A 20,269-nucleotide genomic window follows, 5' to 3' on the forward strand; every position below is an offset into this window, starting at 1 on the left:
AGAAAGGGAGCAAATTATTGTTTGCACCAATAATTTCCATAGGTAGAGCTATGCTGATATAAAACTTTTAAAGAGAGAGCTGGCCTTGTATTTGGCAGCTTTTTTTAAGTTAGATTTTTATAGCTTGGCTAATTGTTCTCCTTCCTTTAGTCCCTAAAGAATCCTGATTGGCTTCAAGTTAATTTGCTGAAAGCCAGAAATCTAGTAAAAATGTAATTTTACCCTTGCTAACAGCTGGAGAAGCAAAATCAATTTCAGCAGCTTGCTGAGTAATGAAATTAGAGGGTTCTGAGCTGACAGGAGCCTCCCCTGCCCGAGTTGAAGGGCAGTGCCATGGCTCTGCTTTAACCCCCGCTGCAGCCACCCTGCACACAGCCGCAGCAGGAGCCCCAGCCTGGCCTCCTGAGCTCACAGGATGCTTCTGTTGAAGGCAGATCCCAGAAAAGCTGCTCTGAGTCACATCCTGAGCTAACACACCGGGAAGGTGCTCGCTGAGCTCTGATACCTGTCCCTGCACAGCTCACCCTCCCCAGCAGCTGGGAGTGGGAAATCTCCACAGCAGAGTTTGTTGTACTCCCCAGTGCTCCCCTGGGAAGCTGCCAGAGCTGAGCTAGCTGGTTTAAAGCTGAATTCTGCATTTCATTATCACCCAAATTACTGTAGAAGGTGTTGGACAAGCTGTACCATCGTTACTCAGAGTTCAGTTCTGCTCTTCCTGGAGGAGGAGATCTGAAGGGATGCTGCAAGAGAGCTGACTCGAGGGGAACAGCCCTCCCAGTGCCCTTCAGCTGCTCCTGAGCCTCCCCAGGCTGCTGGCCCCTCACCCTGCACAAAGCCCATGAGGAAAAGGGGCTGAGCTCGCTGCCAGCAGGCAGCACAGGCTGAGGCTGGGTTTGTCTGCAGCAAGCCGAGGTTTGCATCAGGCAGAGGGTGAGAATGACAGAGCTGCCTCCCTCACTGCTCCACGGGGGAGCCAGGCTTTAAAACACACCTAGGCTCCTGATGTTCTTGCTACCAGAGACACGTAAGTCCTCTGAGAAGGGGCAAGGTGGAGATATAAAAGTGAAATCTCCATTTTGCAAAACTGTGAGCTGAGCCAAGGGCCTGCTGAGTGAACAAATGTCCTTGGACTGTTCTTGCTGCTGCTGCACTGCTTATCTGGCACCCCCACCTTAATCCAGAGGATCCTAAAGCCCTCAGAAGGGTGAGCTGCATAAACTCTCAGCTGTGTGTGGTGGGCAGATGGGGGACAGACCTGGAGAGACCTGCAGGGCTGAAGAGGCAATGGGAACCAGTGCACAGGACACAGCTCTGCCAGTGTTCCTCCTCTGCTGGGTGCTTCTGGTCACGGGGAAAGGCAGGAGGATGCAAATCTTGTGCCCATAATGAAACCCCCAGAGTTCCTCTCCTGCTGCCCAGCTCCTCCTGCTCTCTTGGCACCAGCTGCAGGACTGTCCAGGGCACACAGTGCCAGAACAAGGGGGGATGGTTCTAAAATAAAACATGGCAGGTTCAGATTAAATAGTAGGAAGGAATTGTTCCCTGGGAGGGTGGGCAGGCCCTGGCACAGGGTGCCCAGAGCAGCCCCTGGATCCCTGGCAGTGCCCAAGGCCAGGCTGGACATTGGGGCTGGGAGCACCTGGGACAGTGGGAGGGGTCCCTGCCATGGCAGGGGTGGCACTGGATGGGCTTTGAGGTCCCTTCCCACCCAAACCAGCCTGGGACTCTGTGATTCCCCTTCAGAATCACCACAGCTCAGGCAGATGACAAAACACATCACTCTGCCATCGGTAACAGCATTGCCAATGCAGGGGTTGGGTTTCTTTTATTCCCTCTGGACATGATCTATCACAAACCTGGTAGTATTGTTTTTACAGATGATTTATTTTGCACTTATGAAAACTGACTGCAGCCTCTTGAGAAATAAGGAGGGAGAAACTGATGCTCTGCAAAAAAAACTTTTAAATGGAGTGATTTAAAGGCAGAAAGGAAGACTAGAAGATGATTCTTTATGCAACCAGAGGAAGAATAAAATCAATTAGAGTAAAAGGTTCAAGGACTGGCTTAGGGATTAGAAAATCTGATATTGGAAAGTGGCTGATGAACTTATTTATTCTTTTGCAAGCAGGTTCAGAGTTTGAACCAGACTGCTTTATATGGCAGTTGATCTATTTATCACCAACACAGAGGAACCTCCTTCCACATCCCCAATTAGTGATGATGGCAAAGTGTGTACCAGGGAATGGTCCTTGCAGGGGGAGGAGATTGGTGGGTGGGACTCTCCTCTGAACCGATGGCAGCAGCAGCTGATGTGTGTGGGCATGGAAGTGCTCGTTAAAATCCATGAGGTTTATTTGCAATGTGCAGCTGGCAGGGGTTCCCTGGCACCCAGCTCTGCCAGCAGGTGAATCTGCGGGGTGAGAACTGTCAGCAGCAGAATAAACCAGGTGTTCTCCCATGCAGCTGAGAGCCAGGTGAGCAGTGTCTCTACAGGGAGAAAACAAAACCCTGAAATCAGTGTATGCAGCTATGTACAGCACATTTTCCTCACCCTTTTCCTCAGTATTTAATCAAAACCAGAGCTGGGTTAGAAGCAAACTCCTGGCTGGGTGTGCAGACTTCAATTTAACGTGAGCTGGAAGCCTTCAGAACATTCATTGCATCTCCAGCGTGAGCACCCAAAGGCATTTCTAGCAAAAAAACCAAACCTAACTCTTTTTACATGCTGGCCACACCAGTTCCCTTCTGCTTTTACTCCTCAGACATAAGAAATAGAGATGAAGGCAACACCTAGAGAGAGGGAAATTACCTTAATTCCATCTCCGTATTTCAATTCCATTCAGGTCCTTACTCAACTGTACATTACCTTCCTCCCTCCTTTATTATTTAAACTAATTTCTTTTTCTGAAGAAAAAATAGAAGTGAAACATAATAAAACACAAAATAAACCACAAAAAACCCTCCCTAACAACAAAACAAATAGAAAATTTTCCACTCACCAAAAAAACCCAAACCCCAAAACAAAAAAACAAACAGACAAACAAAACCCTAAAATAAACCCACACACACACAAAAAAGCCAAAAGACCAAACAAAACCCAACCCATCCTCACCCCCCAAAAACCTCAAAACAAAATACACCCCCAAAATAAAACCAACCCACAGCTATTACAGCAGGTGGTGGGATTTATTGCACAGATAAGCCATTGAGGCCAAGGGTAAAATCCAGTGGAAAGGAGCAGAAGTAACAAATCAAATCACAAGAAACTTGGAGGTGTTTGGCATTTTTAAAGGGTACCATGCATTCACATATCTCTGTAAGACAAACCACCATAAACTTTTTTACATAACATTTTCATTCTTTGCAGGCAAGAACATTCTGAGAAAACTTGGGACATTTTCCCAGGCTAATACAACACACCTCAGCATTTATGTTTTGGGGTTTTTTAGCACTGATGCAGGTGTATTTATTTATTTTTAACACTAAAGAATAATTAAGGTAGAAGCTTGACATCCTGGCTCACAGCCTAGAGGTCTTAAAATTTTTTAAAAACAAGAACCCCTTCAGACTATTAGAAGAATGTACAAATAAGAAGTTTACAAACTAAAATGGAAATCTAAGAGGCCATTCTTCAGAAAATTTTCTTCATTTTTTTCTCTTGGGCAGGGTCTCCATCCTGTGCAGATTCTCCTGGAGGATTCCTTTCAGCAAAACATCCTGCAGAGAAATATGAAGTAGCTACTGGCATACAACAAATCCTCCCCCTTTTGATTTACTGTGGAGGTGGGACTGTGTAGGATTTACATGCCTTGTAAACTCTGGATTTACAGGAAACAGGGTTGTAAATGGGCACTGTGTTTTGGTGAACATTTACTTTTTATATTCATTGTGATTCAAGCATGATTTAATATGCATATTTGCAAAGTTTCCAAGAGGAAGTTGGATTAATTTTGCTCCATTTATTATTCTCTGCATCACTCACTCCAGCAGCCTAACGTTTGCCAAATTTTAATCTGCCTGGGATTTTTAGAAATAAGTGTTGAATAAATAAGTAACTCACTGATCAGATGGGTTGGCCAGCATCCCAGGGCACAGCTAACCTGCCTCAAGAAGAGCTGGGAGTGCTGAGCTGTGCTCTGCACTGCTCAGGATGAAGGAAACCAAACTCCCCTCAGTAACATCTTTCAGCAGTGAGATTATTTAAGTGGCTCCAGTTTAATATAAATTCCTCCTGATCTATGGAGAAAAAGCATGGATCTAAACCCATCCTTGCTCTTTGCAACATATGTTCAGTTTGACTTTCTTTTGTTCAGGAATGTGTGTCTGCAGTTAACCCGCCCCAATCCAAATCTCTGTGAGGTCACTGTGATGCCTCAGGTTTGAGCTTTTCTATTTTTCACATTCTGTGCTCCTTTAGTGTGTGGGTCTGAGCTTTATATGAGGGCATGGTGAGCTCTGTGCACAGAGCAGGGAGACAAAACAATTCCTGCTCCAGCTGGGCACCAAGGACAAATGATCCAAATCTCAGCCCAAGAGCACAAACACCGTGGGCTGGAGAGAGAAAAACAAGCAGGGTGGGACTGCAGGGGCTAAAGCTGGAGCAGCCCTGGCTGGGCTCTTGTGCTGCCCAAGGTGCATCCATTGAGGCCTTTTAATAAATCCCTGCTTTATTCTTTAGCTCCATCCAGCCTCTGCTCTGGGTCAGCCTGCACAAGGCATCAGCTCGGGACCCCTCTGGAGCGCCCCGCTCCACCTGGAGGACAGCACCAGCTCTGGGCCACAGCACAGGGGTGACACGGAGCTGGGCTGAATCCAGGGGAGCTCACCAAGCTTATCCCAGAGCTGGAGCCAGGCTGGGAGAGCTGGGGGGCTCACCTGGAGAGGAGAAGCTCCAGGGAGAGCTCAGGGCCCCTGGCAGGGCCTGAAGGGGCTCCAGGAGAGCTGGAGAGGGACTGGGGACAAGGGATGGAGAGACAGGACACAGGGAATGGCTCCCACTGCCAGAGGGCAGGGACGGGTGGGATATTGAGGAATTCCTGGCTGGGAAGGTGGGGAGGGGCTGGGATGGAATTCCCAAGGTGGGGATTTTGAAAAGCCCCCAGCAAAGGGCCCGGCTGAGGCTCTGTGCCTGCAGCAGTGGAGCAGAGCTGTGCACTAGGGGGTGGTCACGGACCAGCAGAGAGCCGAGCTCAGCCTGGGCAGCGCCGAGCTCCAGAGCAAGCGAGAGGAGCAGAAATGAAAAGCATTTAAAGCAACAGCGCCACAGCGCCCAGGTGGTCCGTGCAGAGCGGATCTCAGCCAGCACTGGGGAGCTCATCCTGCCCAGGGCTGTGCAGACACCGCACTGACACCGCTCTGTGCCGGAGGGACACACAGGAGCCCAGCCAGGAGGGTCTCAGGCACAGCCTGTGGTCGCTGTCTGCAGGAGGGGCAGAAACCTGCTCAGAGCATCTCGGAGCCCCTCTCTGACCATCACAGCGACGCTGAGGAGGGGGCTGGAGGGAGGAAGGCAGGGCCGCCCAGGGCCTCTGTGTCTGTGGGTGCTGCACGGGATGGTGGAGGAGGCACTGGCACCCAAATAAGCTTGTTCAGAGTGGAAACCCTCCAGCTCCCAGCCAACCTTACAAAAACTGCAGGTTAGAGGCTCTGGTTTAGGAGGCAACAGACTCAGATTTTCACAGCCTCCCTCAGGGTTTTGTTCAGAGTGGAGAACTATGCTGCTTTGTCAGGTAGAAAATTATTTTTCCGTTAGTTTTTTCTCACTGCAACTGGGGTTTTTTAAGACTTACATTCTTCAAAGGAAACAATTCAAGACCGCACATATGAGCAAGCCCTTAAAAGAGCCCTGTGTTGCTTTCCTGTCCCTAGAAGCAGTATGTTTTTAAAACAATGCTTCTCCCTAACTCCTTTGGGCAGTCAGTCCAAGATGAGAAAGGTGAGGGTAGGGGTGGGAGCAGTGCAGTGAGGCTGCAGCATGAAGTTAAATGACAAAAGCAATCTGTTTGGCTTGATTTAAACTTCAGTCCTCGCATTAGAGACTGCAGTAGAGCTGAAGGTCACGAGCTGCTCAGCTCTGCTGAAGACAGCCCGAGCCCTGTCTGACACTCCAGCAGGGCTCCAGCAGCAGAGTGGTGCTGCAGCTGTGCCACTCATCCCCATCCTGGCCTCTTCTCTTCTCTTCTCTTCTCTTCTCTTCTCTTCTCTTCTCTTCTCTTCTCTTCTCTTCTCTTCTCTTCTCTTCTCTTCTCTTCTCTTCTCTTCTCTTCTCTCTTCTCTTCTCTTCTCTTCTCTTCTCTTCTCTTCTCTTCTCTTCTCTTCTCTTCTCTTCTCTTCTCTTCTCTTCTCTTCTCTTCTCTTCTCTTCTCTTCTCTTCTCTTCTCTTCTCTTCTCTTCTCTTCTCTTCTCTTCTCTTCTCTTCTCTTCTCTTCTCTTCTCTTCTCTTCTCTTCTCTTCTCTTTTCTCTTCTCTTCTCTTCTCTTCTCTTCTCTTCTCTTCTCTTCTCTTCTCTTCTCTTCCTCTTCTCTTCTCTTCTCTTCTCTCTTCTCTCTTCTCTCTTCTCTCTTCTCTCTCCTCTCTCCTCTCTCCTCTCTCCTCTCTCTTCTCTCTTTTTCTCTCTTCTCTCCTCTCTCCTCTCCCCTCCTCCCTCCCCTGCCCTCTGAAGCCAGCTGAGGAGGCAGCAGACACCAGGGTGTCTCAGAGCTCCACAGGCCTTTCCAGCACAGCGAGTTTTCCCCACTCCTGGAGCAGGAATTGTGAGGCAGAGCCGGAGCAGCAGCAGGAGCAGTAATGGGAGTAATGGGTAGTGCAGAGCTAACTGAGGTGCTGAGGGACTGTGACACTGCCTGACACTGATTGATTAAGAGGTTGAAGCTCTGACTGTGGCACTTGGCTGTTGAGAATAAAAGGAACTTTCACTTCTCCCTCGCACACATCCATCACGGGCAGACAGGCGTTGGCTTCTCCGTAATGACTGCGGCGCCTTTTGTGAGAGGGAGGCACGGGATGGAAATTCAGCTCCTTCTGTGATCTGAAAAGCATTTTAATTCATCAGCTTTTCTGAAAGGATCTTCAAAGAAGAAACAACACTCTTTGGTAGCACAGCTGGGTTTCAGCGTGTTCAGCATCGCGACTCTCAAAGACTCTCCTGGCTTGCCTGAGAACCTGGCTGGGGTTTTGGAGACAATGGCTGGGTGTTGTTCCCAGGGGGATGCAGTAGTGCCCAGGGCAGGACAGCCACCAGCACCCACCAAAATGCAGCATCTGGAATGTGTCTGCCAAGTCAAGAATATTCCAAAGCCCTGCCTTGAACAGAGAACAGGTGGGGATGCTATGAAGGGCATCTCTATGGTTCCAGCTTGTGCATTACAGGGTGCTCTCACATTTCTGTACTGCCCTGTGTGTACAGCTCCAAGTATTTTGGTTTCAGGAGTGACCCTGATGCTAGCTGTGTGATCCAGGGCCTGAGAAAGGCCCGTGATCACAGAATCCCAGACTGCTTTGGGCTGGAAGTGTCTTTAGACCTTCTCCTGTTCCACCCCTGCCATGGGCAGGGGCACCTTCCACCAGCCCAGGTGGCTCCAAGCCCTGTCCAACCTGGCCTTGGACACTTCTAGGGATGTGGCATCTTAAAGAAGATTCAAGTGAGCTCCCCTTGCTTTTGTCTTCTGCCTTTAGCCTTAGGGCACCCTCGTGCCAGCAGCTCTTCCTGGGACACTCCTGTGGCCATGGGCTGTTTGGGAAGATACCTGAAAATTTCATCAGGATGTCAAGCCCCAACACTGAATCAATAGGAACAGGTCCATCCACCCAAGGTGCTAGAAAATAAGGATTATCTTTAGGAATAATGACAATACCACAAATCTCTGAAGAGGTAATTGTCCTTAGGAAGACAGTATTACAAAGTCATTCAAACTGCAATTTGAAAGTGTCACTAAATAGAGACGGCAAGTGTGAAAGCACAAAGACCAACTGAGTTCCACATTTAAAGCAGCAAATTATCAGATGAACCATTTACTGCCTGGACTGGCTCATATGCAAGTGATTTGCTGAACCATTCCTCTCAGTGCTCTTGGCTTTGCCATGTAGGGCCGTGTTACAGTTTCCAGCACTGATCTCTCTTGTTCAGATCATAAAGCAACTTGGGGTTTTGTAAATTAGTTTCACATTTCCCTCAGCTGCATTTAGCTCCAGTTTACTTTGATCTCTCTTGCTCAATCCTAACTTTGGCCTACCTTCAAAAATAAAAAGAAGAATTTACATTATGGTCCAATTAAGGCCCATTCAAACATTTGCCATTTTGAGAAGCTTATTTGCCTTTCCAGAAATAGCAAAATCTTCAACACAAATTTCTCATCCATCCAGGATACTTCCAAACTACTCCATCAGCCTCCTCAGAGTGCTGCCACAGCATCCCAGTAGGATGATGGCTACAGAAGAAAGCTAATTAAGACTACAATCACCTGCAATGCCACTTGCTTGGTTCCCCACTTCATCCTCCTCAGCTCTGCTTTCTCCTCCACTTCGTGTCCCTTGTCCTGAGGTGTGCTTCAGCTCTGTCCCAAGTGTTCAGCCACTGTCACCCCCTGCTCTCAGCACTCTAAAATGCCCTGGCTGCACCAGGGAGCACAGGATCTGCTCTGCAAGTGGAAATAGAAGCTCCCCAAAGTCAATCATTGCTTCATTCAGACCTTTGTGAGCCTCAGATAAAACACAGTACAAATGTCGACATTGACTATCAGCATTTGAACAATTTTTTTTCCAGGGGTTTTTTGTACTATGACCCACCCAAACATGTGCCAGCAGCTTTGATTGTTCCCCAGACACATAAGGGGCTCTAGTTCTCTGACAAGATGAGCATAACTTTTTTATATTCTTGAGCAAAACAGACTTCATAAGCAAAATTAAGAGCCGCCATTTGCTGTGTCCACACTCCCAAATTAAAATGCAATAAATTTAATTTCCAAGTTAAAATGCAGTAAACTCTCAGTGCCTGTCTGTCTGTACTCAGGGAAACACCAAGGGCTGTGAGCCTGGGCACAGCTAATCCATTCAGAAAGTTGCACAGCTCTCTGCAGAAAGCTTTTTTGGAGTAGTCAATCAGTGCAGGCAGCTCGGATGCTTTCCTCTTCAAAGCACGCCAGCCTGTCATGTAGGCTGGCTTTGTGCACAAGGAAAGTATTTTTAGCAATGCACTGAATGGTTTGACATTGAGAGAACTGAGGGACATTGTCGTGCTGCGAAAACTTGGATTGGTAATTCTTGTACTGAGGACTTCCTGGGCCCAGAGAACAGCCTGGAAGCATTCATAGACACTATAATTATTCCCATTTCTGCATCATGCACTCAAAAGAAACTCCTGTTCTCTCATATCATTGTCCAGTCTTCCCAGAGACTGCTGAAATTTTCTTGTGGAGACATCCCTCCTCCCATTTCAGACTCAGGATTTAGGTAGACACAAGGTCAAGGACATTGGAATGGATGCTAAGGAGTCTTCCCTGGGACTGGGGCTTTGGTAGATACAAAACACAAATAGAAGCAAATTTATTTGCAAATGTAACCCAGTTTCCCAGGGAATACAGAGCCAGGACAGCAGCTGCATCCTTATGGCACTTACAGTCTCAGGATGATTTCATGATTAAAGGGGGGTTGCACAGAAAATCTCTCCCTTGGTCATTCCTGTTGCAGGAAACAAACCTTTGCTGCCATAGCATCCAACCTGATCTAATTTGGGCAAGAGCCTGCCTGAGATGTGGAGCCCAGGAAGGTGTGGGTGGCTGGTGCCACTGTCCCTGTGAGCAGCCCTTCCCTGTGCCACAGGCCCCTCACAGCAGTGGAAAGGAACAAGCAGGTGCCCCAGGAAAAAGCTGCAAACTGATGTTAGTACACACTAGGAAGGAGAGACCAGGTAGATACAAACACCTACAACCATAAAACAGTATTTTCACATTCACTACAAAAGTTTTTAGTCCTCACATTGACAGTCTGCCCTTGCAAGTGCTGAATTCTGTACTTAGTTAATTAGGAGACAAGAGTTATCTATATCATATAAAACAGATCAGTGCCATTGCTTGCTATTACATGATGAAAACCTGCAGTCCTTAAACTCTTCAAAGCACAACATTCTTTATGTCTAACTGAAAAGTAGGATAATTAGTCAATATGCACAGCCTTTCATCAACCAGAAGTCTTAAATTATGACTGGTATTAATAGTATATAATTGAAATTATAAATTCCCCAAGATAAATCATATCTCGCTTGTAATTCCTACAAATATTTTTCCCAACAATTATAAATAAGTTCTCATTCATAAGCATTTACAGATTAATGCAGAGCTATGGATGTAATTTCTTTGCAAATGAAGCTATGTCAATGTCACTGCTATTCATAAATCTCTAGGCTCCATATTTTTTAATGAAGTCTAACAGGTTATGAATCAAGGCAAATTTTTATTGTTTGGTGTATAAGCCTTGAGAATCAGAAACAGGTTTTATAATGTAATTTCCCCAGAGATTATGTAACAAAAGTGATAAATTTACAGTTAGTACAGCAATGGTTTTGACAGCTATGACTTTTTCCCCAGAAGAAAGTAATTTGAATTTAGATTAAGACACATCACTGTATCTTTCCTTATAAACTGTTGGATTAAGTTTCCTGATCGCTCTGTGTGCACATTTGACTGAGCGCACCAAAATGTGGAAATTAAAAATGTAGGAAGGGAGCAGCTTCTGCATTCCATTGACCTTTATATTAGTTAAGCATTTGAATTTTAATATATGTATGATACATGCTTTAATTAAAGTGTAAATCAGAACTCTTGACTTGCTCAGATTTATGAGCTGTGTATCAGCAAAGCTCCATTCAACCTTTCCAGCAGCAGCTCCTCCCTGGCAGCAGCACTGCTGCTGCACAACACACCAGAGCTGATAGCAAAAGCATCCACAGGCTAAAGGTGAGAACTTCTGGCCAGTTATCTTTGGCTTTAATTTAAATTTGAATATGAAGGCAATCAGAGGAAAATATTAGAGAGAGAAAAGAATTCAAGCTGGCTGCTCAAATTAGTAGAGACAGAGGAGTAGAAAAGTCTCTTTCTACTTATACCTAATAATTTTATAGGACAGTCTGTCTGAATTATCCCCCAGACAAACACAGAATCACAGAATCATCAAGGTCAGAAAGGACATTTAGGATCATTAAATCCAACCATCAGCCCAGCACCACCACCCTGTTCACCACTGAACTGTGTCCCCAGGTGCCACATCCACACCTTAGGGACGCTTCCAGGGGTGGGGACTCCCCCCCTGCCCTGGCAGCCTGGTCCCATGCTTGACCACGTTCTCCATGAAGAAACTGGGATAAGCACATCCATGTAAGGAGTTTACACAGCTCTCAGTGCTGTGAGTAAGTGTATTGGGGTAACAGGGGGTCTGCTGGCTTCCCTCCTGCCGTGGAAGGGAAAGGGTGTACTCCTGCTTTCAATGCCATTCCAGTTTCCTTTTTTTAAAATTCCATTTTCTTCAATACCATTCCATTTCCCTGTTCAGAAAGAAAGGAACAAAAACCCTAAAAATAACCCACACCCTACTCCTCCCTTCCCAAACCAAAAAACATTCCCTCAGCACAAACTCCTGCACTGGACTTGGAGGATGTGATGCTCAGAAACCTGCCCTATGTACCTGTTTTATGGAAGTGGAACACAACAAGCACATCTTTCACAAATAATCACTCTGGAGGATGTTAAAAAAAAAATAGTTCCTCAGATTGGCTGTTTATTTCTTTTACAGTGAGTTGTGTATTTAAGGTAGCTGAAATACATTCATCACAATTGCCATTGCTCAGTCCAGCATGTTCCCTTTCTCTCCTACTTCTTGTCATACTGCACAGCTCCCAAAGATGCTAAAAACAGTCCCTCTGGTGGAAGAAATCTTTTCTGAATTTCCTTTGACTTTCATTAGATCACTCACACAAATGAGTGAGTTCTACAACACCAGTTTGGATGGAAGACTTCCAGCACGTTGTTTTCTTGTTTGGATCACGCTTCTCAAGGGGGCAGCAAGTGTTCCAGGGGAGAGATCACCCTGTGACCCTGCTGCTCCCAAAGGGGTGCAGGGCCCAGCCCCAGTCTGACAGCCCCAGGAGTAGCTGTGCTGTGTCTGCAAAGCAAGAGCACAACAGGAATGAAACCCTGGCTGGAAAATTGCTGCAAGTTTGCTTAGCTCAAAAAGAAACCCTGAAGCTGCGAGGTCTGATGCTGGCTGTACTTTTTTTCCTGGGTGAGGCAGTGATGCCCAGCATCTTTCTGACTCTTTGTGCTGATGAATGCAGTGTAGTGCTGTGAATTTTATCTATTTAAATCAGCCGATGGTCCTCTTTAAAAAGAGACCTTCATCCTCTGAGGCTGAGGAACACTTCTTGCAAGGATTCATCACGAATGACAAAGGCTTTAACGGTGCTGTTGTCATTCTGGCCTATCTGTAACTCTTAGATGTTGTTTCCCCGGGGCACAATGTTATCTGAGGCGAGCAGGATGGTTTGGCTGCAGGCTGAGCCTCCCAGCCCCTCTGCTCCTGCCTGCTACCCTGGCATGGGCACAGGGAAAGGACAAAAGTCCAGAGGGCAGAACTGTAGGAATGAAGGGAACACAAGGAAATGAGAGGCTACCAGTAACTCTAGAGTTGAATAAATCACAGAATCCCAGAATGGTTTACTTGGAAGGACCTCAAAGCCCATTCAGTCCCACCCCCATGGGCAGGGACACTTTCCACTGTTCCAGGGTGCTCCAAGTGTCCAGCCTGGCCTTGGGCACTGCCAGGGATCCAGGGGCAGCCACAGCTGCTCTGAGCACCCTGTGCCAGGGCCTGCCACTCTCAGGGTAGTTCTTCCCACAGGGAAAAATTTCTTCCTAAAATCTAATCTAAATCTACTCTCCTTCAGGTTGAGGCCATTCCCTGTGTCCTGCCCCTCCATCCCTTGTCCCCAGTCCCTCTCCAGCTCTCCTGGAGCCCCTTCAGGCGCTGCAAGTGTCTCTGAGCTCTCCCTGGAGCTTCTCCTCTCCAGGTGAGCACCCCAGCTCTCCCAGCCTGGCTCCAGAGCAGAGGGGCTCAGCCTGGTGGCTCTAGGGCAAACTGGTGCCCTGCAGTGCCCTGTGTGTTGGGAAGGTGTTTGAGGCCCCCTGTGCATGCTGCAGTTTTTGCCTGCCCGTTTCACAGAGCAGCGGGGCTCAGCACGGTGCTCACCTCACACCTTTGGCAGCCAGGCTACCTCAGGTACACTGACTCGTAACCGGAGGCAGTGGCCATCAGCTTCTCCTCTACTTCGACCTGGAAAACTCAAAACATTTGCAGAGCCAGAGGGAAGACTAAAACCAAGTGAGGAAGGGGTGCTGTGATGTCCTTCTTGTCCCACTGCACGTGAGCAGCCTGTGAGCCCCCTCAGCTGCCCAGAGAGCCAGCCTGTCCCAGGGCCAGCCCCAGCAGCTCTGCAGAGGCTGATTGAGCACCAGGCTCTGCAGTGAGGGCATTAAGCGAGGTCACTGTGGGGATAGCTCTGCAAAGGCAGTGGCTGACACAGGCAGGACCTGGGCTCAGAGCAGGCAGTGCTGGCACCCCCGGGCCTGGCTGAGAGTCTGGTTGGGCTGCAGGTGTGGGATGGAGCTCCTGTGAAAGTGCTGTGGTAAGAGAACTGCTAATTAATTCAATACCAAAATACTTGCTTAGGTAGAAGGCTGCTTCTGAAACTCATGCAGATTGAAACAGCAAAGCTGCAGCTTCAACACCACTCTGAGGTTTGCAGTCCTCTCCTGAAAGACTCCAAAGATGTGAATCTGAGCAAGGCAGTGAGACAACTGCAAACCAGTTCTCTCTCAGCCATGTATGGTGGGACCCCCATTCAGCCCTTGCAGCAGAGCTCCCACCCCTGTCCTCACAGCAAACTTCTCTCTAAAACTGTCCTGAGGCCCATTCCCCTCCTCTGCCTCAGTCAGAGCCCTCCAGATTCCCACTGCAGGGAGCAGAAATTCATTTCCCTTCACACATCTGAGGGGTAGAGAGCACACGTATCACTGCCCCAGGGGAATGTAAAATAAATTGAGGAGCACTGGCATGCTCAAAGCCCTGGAACAGCTGCCATCAGTTTTATATAACAAGTTGTGGTTTCCTCTGACAGCCTGACCTTGACTATCATCTTTGCCCTGAAGGCTCCTTTCCTTGGGCAGGCTGGTCTCTCCCCTGCTCCTTCCCTCCCTCTCATCCTGCCCCATCTCCCTCCCAGCTCTGGCTGCCATTTGTTCCTTCCCAGTTACCAAATCCAGTTTTGTCCTGGAAGAGACTGAGAACACCCTGCTGCACCATCACCCCTCCAAGAGCTCACACAAAGCAGGAAACGTGGTGGCTTCCCAAGTGAGCTCTTCTTTCCCTGTGCTGCTGCAGGAGCACAGGCAATGTTTTGATGGGTTGTTATTCCTTCCATTTCAAACAGGGAGGGAGGAAACACTGGAGCAGGGATGGTGCCATGGGGTCCTGGTGATCCAGGGAAGCTCCTCTGAGCTGCACAGCACAACAGGCTGGGCCCAGAGGTGCCACAGGATCAACTCAAAGTGCTGAAACCCAGGAAACACTGAAGGCCTTTGTCAGTTCTCCACTTTACTCCCTATTAATGCTTCACCCAAAGACGAGCTCTTCAGAAGTTAATGGAAAACAGCCAGCCAGCACTAAATTCTTCCTGCCAGTTTTTGATGAAGAAAATCCCTGAAGTTGTAATTTCAATCAATCTGTTAGGATTTACATTTTTATTCCTTATTACTATTACTTCTGTTTATATAGAAGACAAATAATGTAAGATTCAACTCCCTGAGACTCAAGCTTTGCAGAAACTCAGTATCATCCCAATGTACAGCTTAAGTTAGGCCTTGAATATTTCTCAGTACTTCTGCAAATAAATCATTAGATCTGTACCCATCATTTACCAGCCCATCTCTGCCTGTCCTAATGAGCAACACATTGCATTTCTCACCCCCTCTGTCATCATTTATCATGGTGTAGTCCATTAAAATCCTCGAACAAACCTCTCCCCTGCACTGAGGAGCTGCAGGATTTGACCCACTTAAATTTAATAAGAGACAGATTCTTTCTGAAGTCTCTCTGATGTTAGTAATTCACATGGGTTTCTTTTTTTAGATTAGGTAATATTGCCTGGCATTTAAGGCTCAGATAATTAAGTAGATTTATATTTATATTGTCTTATTATTTACTCATGTCTGTTACTTAAAACCTAATAACAAACAATGACATTACTACTCAAGTACTTAAGATATCCATAATTGCAATTAGGATCCAGTGCAAATGACTGCTTTTTCTGACTTGATGGATAAATAAACATTCATCAGTAAAAGCAATGAAGACAGCAAATAAAAAATAAACCCTTGCTCTCTTTATCCTGTGTCACATGGCCAGGACATGCAGCCTTGCCTTGAAGGTGGGAAGAGGCAGACATCACTATCAAGGATGGGAAAGCAAGTTGGAAAGTCAAATCTGATATAATTTTGGACATTAATATCTTGGGATACAAGCAAGACAAGATTTGAAGCAGGAGATAACATCTTTATTGCACATAGGGATAGAATGATAAAAAGAAATAAGCATTCAGGCTCAAAATGCTTTTTCAGTTTGCATGCTGTAAAGCTTGTCTGCTCTTCCAAGTATATCATTGTGTCTCAGGAACGATATTATCTCTCCCTGCAGACTCAATAGTGCTTAAAATGTCAGCTCTTCTTGAAGATGTCTGCTTTGCACCTTCCATCTGTTCCCAGGGATGAAACTGCTGTCCATCTCTGCTTCCCACCTCTCCCACAGCAACGTGGGAAAAGGCAGAGGAGGGTTTCCAAATAAAATATGTCTTTTAGATTAATATTAACCTCATTTCCATACCTCAGACTGTTGGCAGAGACCACAGAGCATGGGTATTATATGCCTGCCATGTGAAATACTATTTATAGGAGCCAGCTCTCTGAGTAGGCACAAGAAAAAGTTACCAGTTGCTTCAGTGCAATATGTGTACAGTAAAATTAGTCTGTAATCCTTAAGAAAAATCTTTTACTTGGAAGAAAAAAGAGTTAGGAAAAAAAGAGTTGGTGGGTGTAGCAAAATTAGTTTGAGTTCTTTCTAAAAAGAAATAAGAAAAAAATAAAGCAAACAGGAAATACCCTAAATTCATATTGTAGATGCTTAGGTAGCATTTATTTTTATTAGAAGTGTACAAAAAACCAATCAGGCTTTTGTGTTCCTGTAGTGTGGATAAGGGATGGCATAATCCCCATTTCTGAGAGGGAAGAATGTCGCTATAGGACACGAAAGAAAACAATGCAGACACGCAGCTCTCCAAGGTAAAAAAGAGGGAAGTTTAATTTCTGACTCCAACATTTATAGACTTCCAAAAGTGCCAGTGGATTGGAGGATGACAGTGCCACCTCTCCAATGACACTGAACAAACCAACAGTCCATCAAATTTCTCCTCCTCCATAAAAGGATGCAAAACAATAAGTTATTTACAGAAAGTGTGTGAGAAAGTTCGTTACAAGAATGTAAACATCAGAAGGCTTAGAAAAACTTAAAAAAACAGGGTGACAGAAGAAAGGCAGAGTTTAGCTGATTTGCCCAGCCACACCACATCCCTACCAGCACATGGAATGAAACCTTGCTCCTTTCCCAAGGAGGTGCCCATCCCACTGTCCTTTGGACAGAGCAGCCCCGGGCAGGGCCCAAGCCAGGCCAGCCCTCCCAGGGAATTCCCGCCATGGTGTTACTGCTGCAGAAGGGAGGGCCGGGAGGCCTCTGGGCAGCTGTGACAGCGCGGAGCTGGACTCTACACGTCATAAAAGGAGGAAGGTTTGGCCACAGGAGCAGTGCCTGAGGAGAGCACGGGCAGGCAGCTGCAGTGGTGTCCCTGGGTCACGGATGAAGGCCAGCAGGATGCTGGACACGGCGCTCGCTGCTCCCTGCACCAGGGCCGCCCCCAGGAAGCCGAAGAAGGCGGCGAGCGGCTCCAAGGCCTGCGAGGCCGCGGCACCCAACGTCACCGAGCTGGTCACCAGGGCCATGTCCACCCCCAAGGAGCGCAAGGAGCTCTCCCTGGGCACGCTCAGGAAGGCTCGGGCTGCCGGCGGCTACAATGAGGAGAAGAACAAGAGCCACATCAAGCTGGGGCCCAAGAGCCTCCTCAGCAATGGCACCCTGGTGCAGACCAAGGGCATTGGGGCCTCTGGCTCTTTCAAGCTGAACAAGAAGCCGGGTGAGACAAAAGAAAAGGCAACAGAGAAGAAGACAGCTACCAAGCCCAAGAAGCCAGCGGCCAAAAACCCCACCAGCCCTGCCAAGAAGCCCAAGAAAGTGGTGATGGTGAAGAAGAGGCCCAAGAAGGCAAAGAAGCCAGCAGCCCCAGCAGCCAAGAAAGCAGCCAAGAGTCTCAAGGGAGCCACAGGGGCAGGCCACACCAAGGAGGCAGCGAAGAGCCCAGCTAAGGCGGAAGTGGTGAAGCCCAAAGCAGCCAAGCCTAAGCCAGTCAAACCCAAAGTGGCCAAGGCAAAGAAGGCAGTGCCAAAAAAGAAGTAAGACGACTGTGAGAAATTGAGAGTCTACTCATTTAAATAAACCCTGTCATCTTAAATAATTTTTTGTCATTACAGTCCTCTAGTGATGCCCAGTTACCTAAACTGAAGGTACTGGTACGGGACCTTGTCACTGGGGCCAGGGTGTGTGTGTATTCCCACAGAGGCTGGAATCTGATGGTAACAGCCCTCTGCACCAGCTGGATGGAAGCCCCAGACCTTTGGAATGACAACTTGCCTGTGACTTCACCTGGACCTCAACAGTCAGACACTTTAAGCACATCACCAGCAAAAAGAAATGCTCCCTCCGACAGTTTTAAATGTTACCTCTGATAGTTTTTAAGTTGGTTTGTTTGTAATGCTCAGGTTGTAAGTTCTAAGTTTTAAGTAATTAGCCTGCAGCATGCCAGCCAGCAACACTGTACCTTTGATAGCTCCTGGACATGATAGTAAAACATTGATGGGACCAATAGCTAGAAAGATTAGGTTTGTCAGTTTAGTGAAGAATTTCATTCTCCTTGTACTGTGTTTGTTGTCCTTTCTGCAAAGGGGCCCTGCAGAGAGATAATAAACACAGCTTTTGTATTAAAAACAGAAAAGGGGGAGCTGTGAGAGCATACAGCTGGACTGTGTGTGCCATAAAAGGAGAAGGAGTTTGGAGAGCCAGCCCCTGGCAAGAATGCAAGCAGGCAGCTGTTGGTCAGTGAGCTGGGTGGTAACCAGTCATAGCCAACCAGGTTTGAACGTGGAGTATTTTGAATAGGGTGTGTGAGAGCTCTGCAAACCAATAAAAAAGTCTCTGCTGCACAAACCATGGGTACTGTGCTGTCTCTGTCTCCCTACACTGCGACAGCCAACAAGGCGCCTTTTATACCCGAACCATTTTGCAGCTTTCTGCCAGGACGAGGTGGCCTTAAAGTGAGCACAGGTACAATTTACATCCCCAGAAATCCATTTACACACTGCTCAGGTGGCGCCTGGAGACCTCAGCATCCATGGAGAGGAGGAACAGGGATCCGTTTCCAGTTCTGGGCTGGCCTCTGTGCCAGCACGGCCACCACCCAAACACAGGGGGCAGGTCCCAGACAAACCCCTGCACTCTCAGGGGAGACCCCAAGCCTGCTGCCAGGCACCGGTGGGGCAGCCCAGCATTTGTCTCCTTGTCCCTGCGCGCTCACAGCCATGTGCCAGCCATGCTCGCGCATGTGGCACCAGCACCATCCACCCACTGCTGGCTGCTTCCCTCAGCACTATGCCAGCCTGTTCCACAGCACCAGAGCCAGCCTGCTCCCCCGTCAGAGCCCTGCTCCCAGAAACTCAAAAATATCCCTCCCGTCTGTTCCTGCCAGCCTCCAGCCGGGGTGAGTTCTGCTTGGCTCCATCTTTGAGCTGCTCTCATGCTGCACTGCCAGGACTTCACCTGAGCCCAGGACTCGTCTCACCAAGAGCCCGGATCTGAGCTGCATCCCCTGGCCCACAGCACTTACAGACAGTGGGATGTGATTCCGGGCAGGGAGCTCCTAACATGGAGCTTTTCAACCCTTCCTGGGGAGGCCCCTGAGGCCTCGTCTGTCACAGTGTCCCACATGGGGCTCCACATGCGTGGGGGACGGCTCAGCCCTGCTGTGGGTGTGCATTGCTCCTGCTGTGGGTGTGCATTGCTGTGGGTGTGCATTGCCCCTGCTGTGGGTGTGCATTGCTGTGGGTGTGCATTGCTGTGGGTGTGGGTGTGCATTGCCCCTGCTGTGGGTGTGCATTGCTGTGGGTGTGCATTGCTGTGGGTGTGCATTGCCCCTGCTGTGGGTGTGCATTGCTGTGGGTGTGCATTGCTGTGGGTGTGGGTGTGCATTGCTCCTGCTGTGAGTGTGCATTGCTCCTGGCTGTGTCTGGAAAACGTGGGCATGGCAGAGGGCGTGGAAATGCCTGGAGCTGTGCTACTTCCCCGATGGGTACTAATTAAAAGTAAATCCACCGTTAAGGCCAGTTTGAAACATTTATTGTGCCTGCCAGCATTAGCTGACAGCAGGGCTGGGATCACTGCAGCTCATTCAGTTGTTGCTTTTACCAATTGCATTTAAAAGAATGTCCTAATTTTTCCATCTGTGACCCTCCCCTCCATTTTCCCCTTCCCCCCACTTTGTTTCCCGTTGTGTGTGGTTCCTACATTTATGGTGGTCCTCTCTGGCAAACTAACAATGATCAGGTGAACAATCCCAGGGAGCAATTTGTCTACCCCTGCCATCCTTCCACACACCAAGGAAATCCAACATCATCTGACCTTTTCCCAGGTGTTTCTGCTTTTCCCCTTTTTGAAGTAGAAACATTGCATTACTTTCATCCCTGTTATGAGTTTTTTGATGTCAGAAGTAACATCAGATGTGATTTTGCCCTGTGCTTTCCCAGGACATCCATATGGAATATTGTTCATACATGCAAAAACAGGTCACAGACATACTAAACCCAACTGAAATTGAGTCAGGTCTTCAAAACAAACTTCCTCCATACTCAAAGTAAAACACTGAACTATCTTGAATCATTAAGACTACTAAATGCCACCTTCTCTTCCAATAAACACATCCTGACAATTTCAGACACTTTTCCCCTTTTGTTCCGAGTCAAGGAGTTGTTTGTTGTTTCCAAGAGCATCCTTCATTACAAGAATGCAGGACAGT

At 47.7% G+C, this 20,269-nt stretch overlaps 1 protein-coding gene across 1 annotated transcript; it reads left to right on the forward strand.

Moving 5' to 3' along the window:
* The first annotated feature begins 16,947 nt into the window (after nucleotides 1-16,947).
* On the forward strand, nucleotides 16,948-17,601 carry LOC102044155 (histone H1-like). Its single transcript, XM_005428865.1, has one exon. It carries the CDS (start codon nucleotides 16,948-16,950, stop codon nucleotides 17,599-17,601), a length of 654 nt encoding a protein of 217 aa, XP_005428922.1.
* The last annotated feature ends 2,668 nt before the right edge of the window (nucleotides 17,602-20,269 follow it).

The sequence above is a fragment of the Geospiza fortis genome, unplaced genomic scaffold, assembly GCF_000277835.1.
Source record: "Geospiza fortis unplaced genomic scaffold, GeoFor_1.0 scaffold394, whole genome shotgun sequence".
NCBI lineage: Eukaryota > Metazoa > Chordata > Aves > Passeriformes > Thraupidae > Geospiza > Geospiza fortis.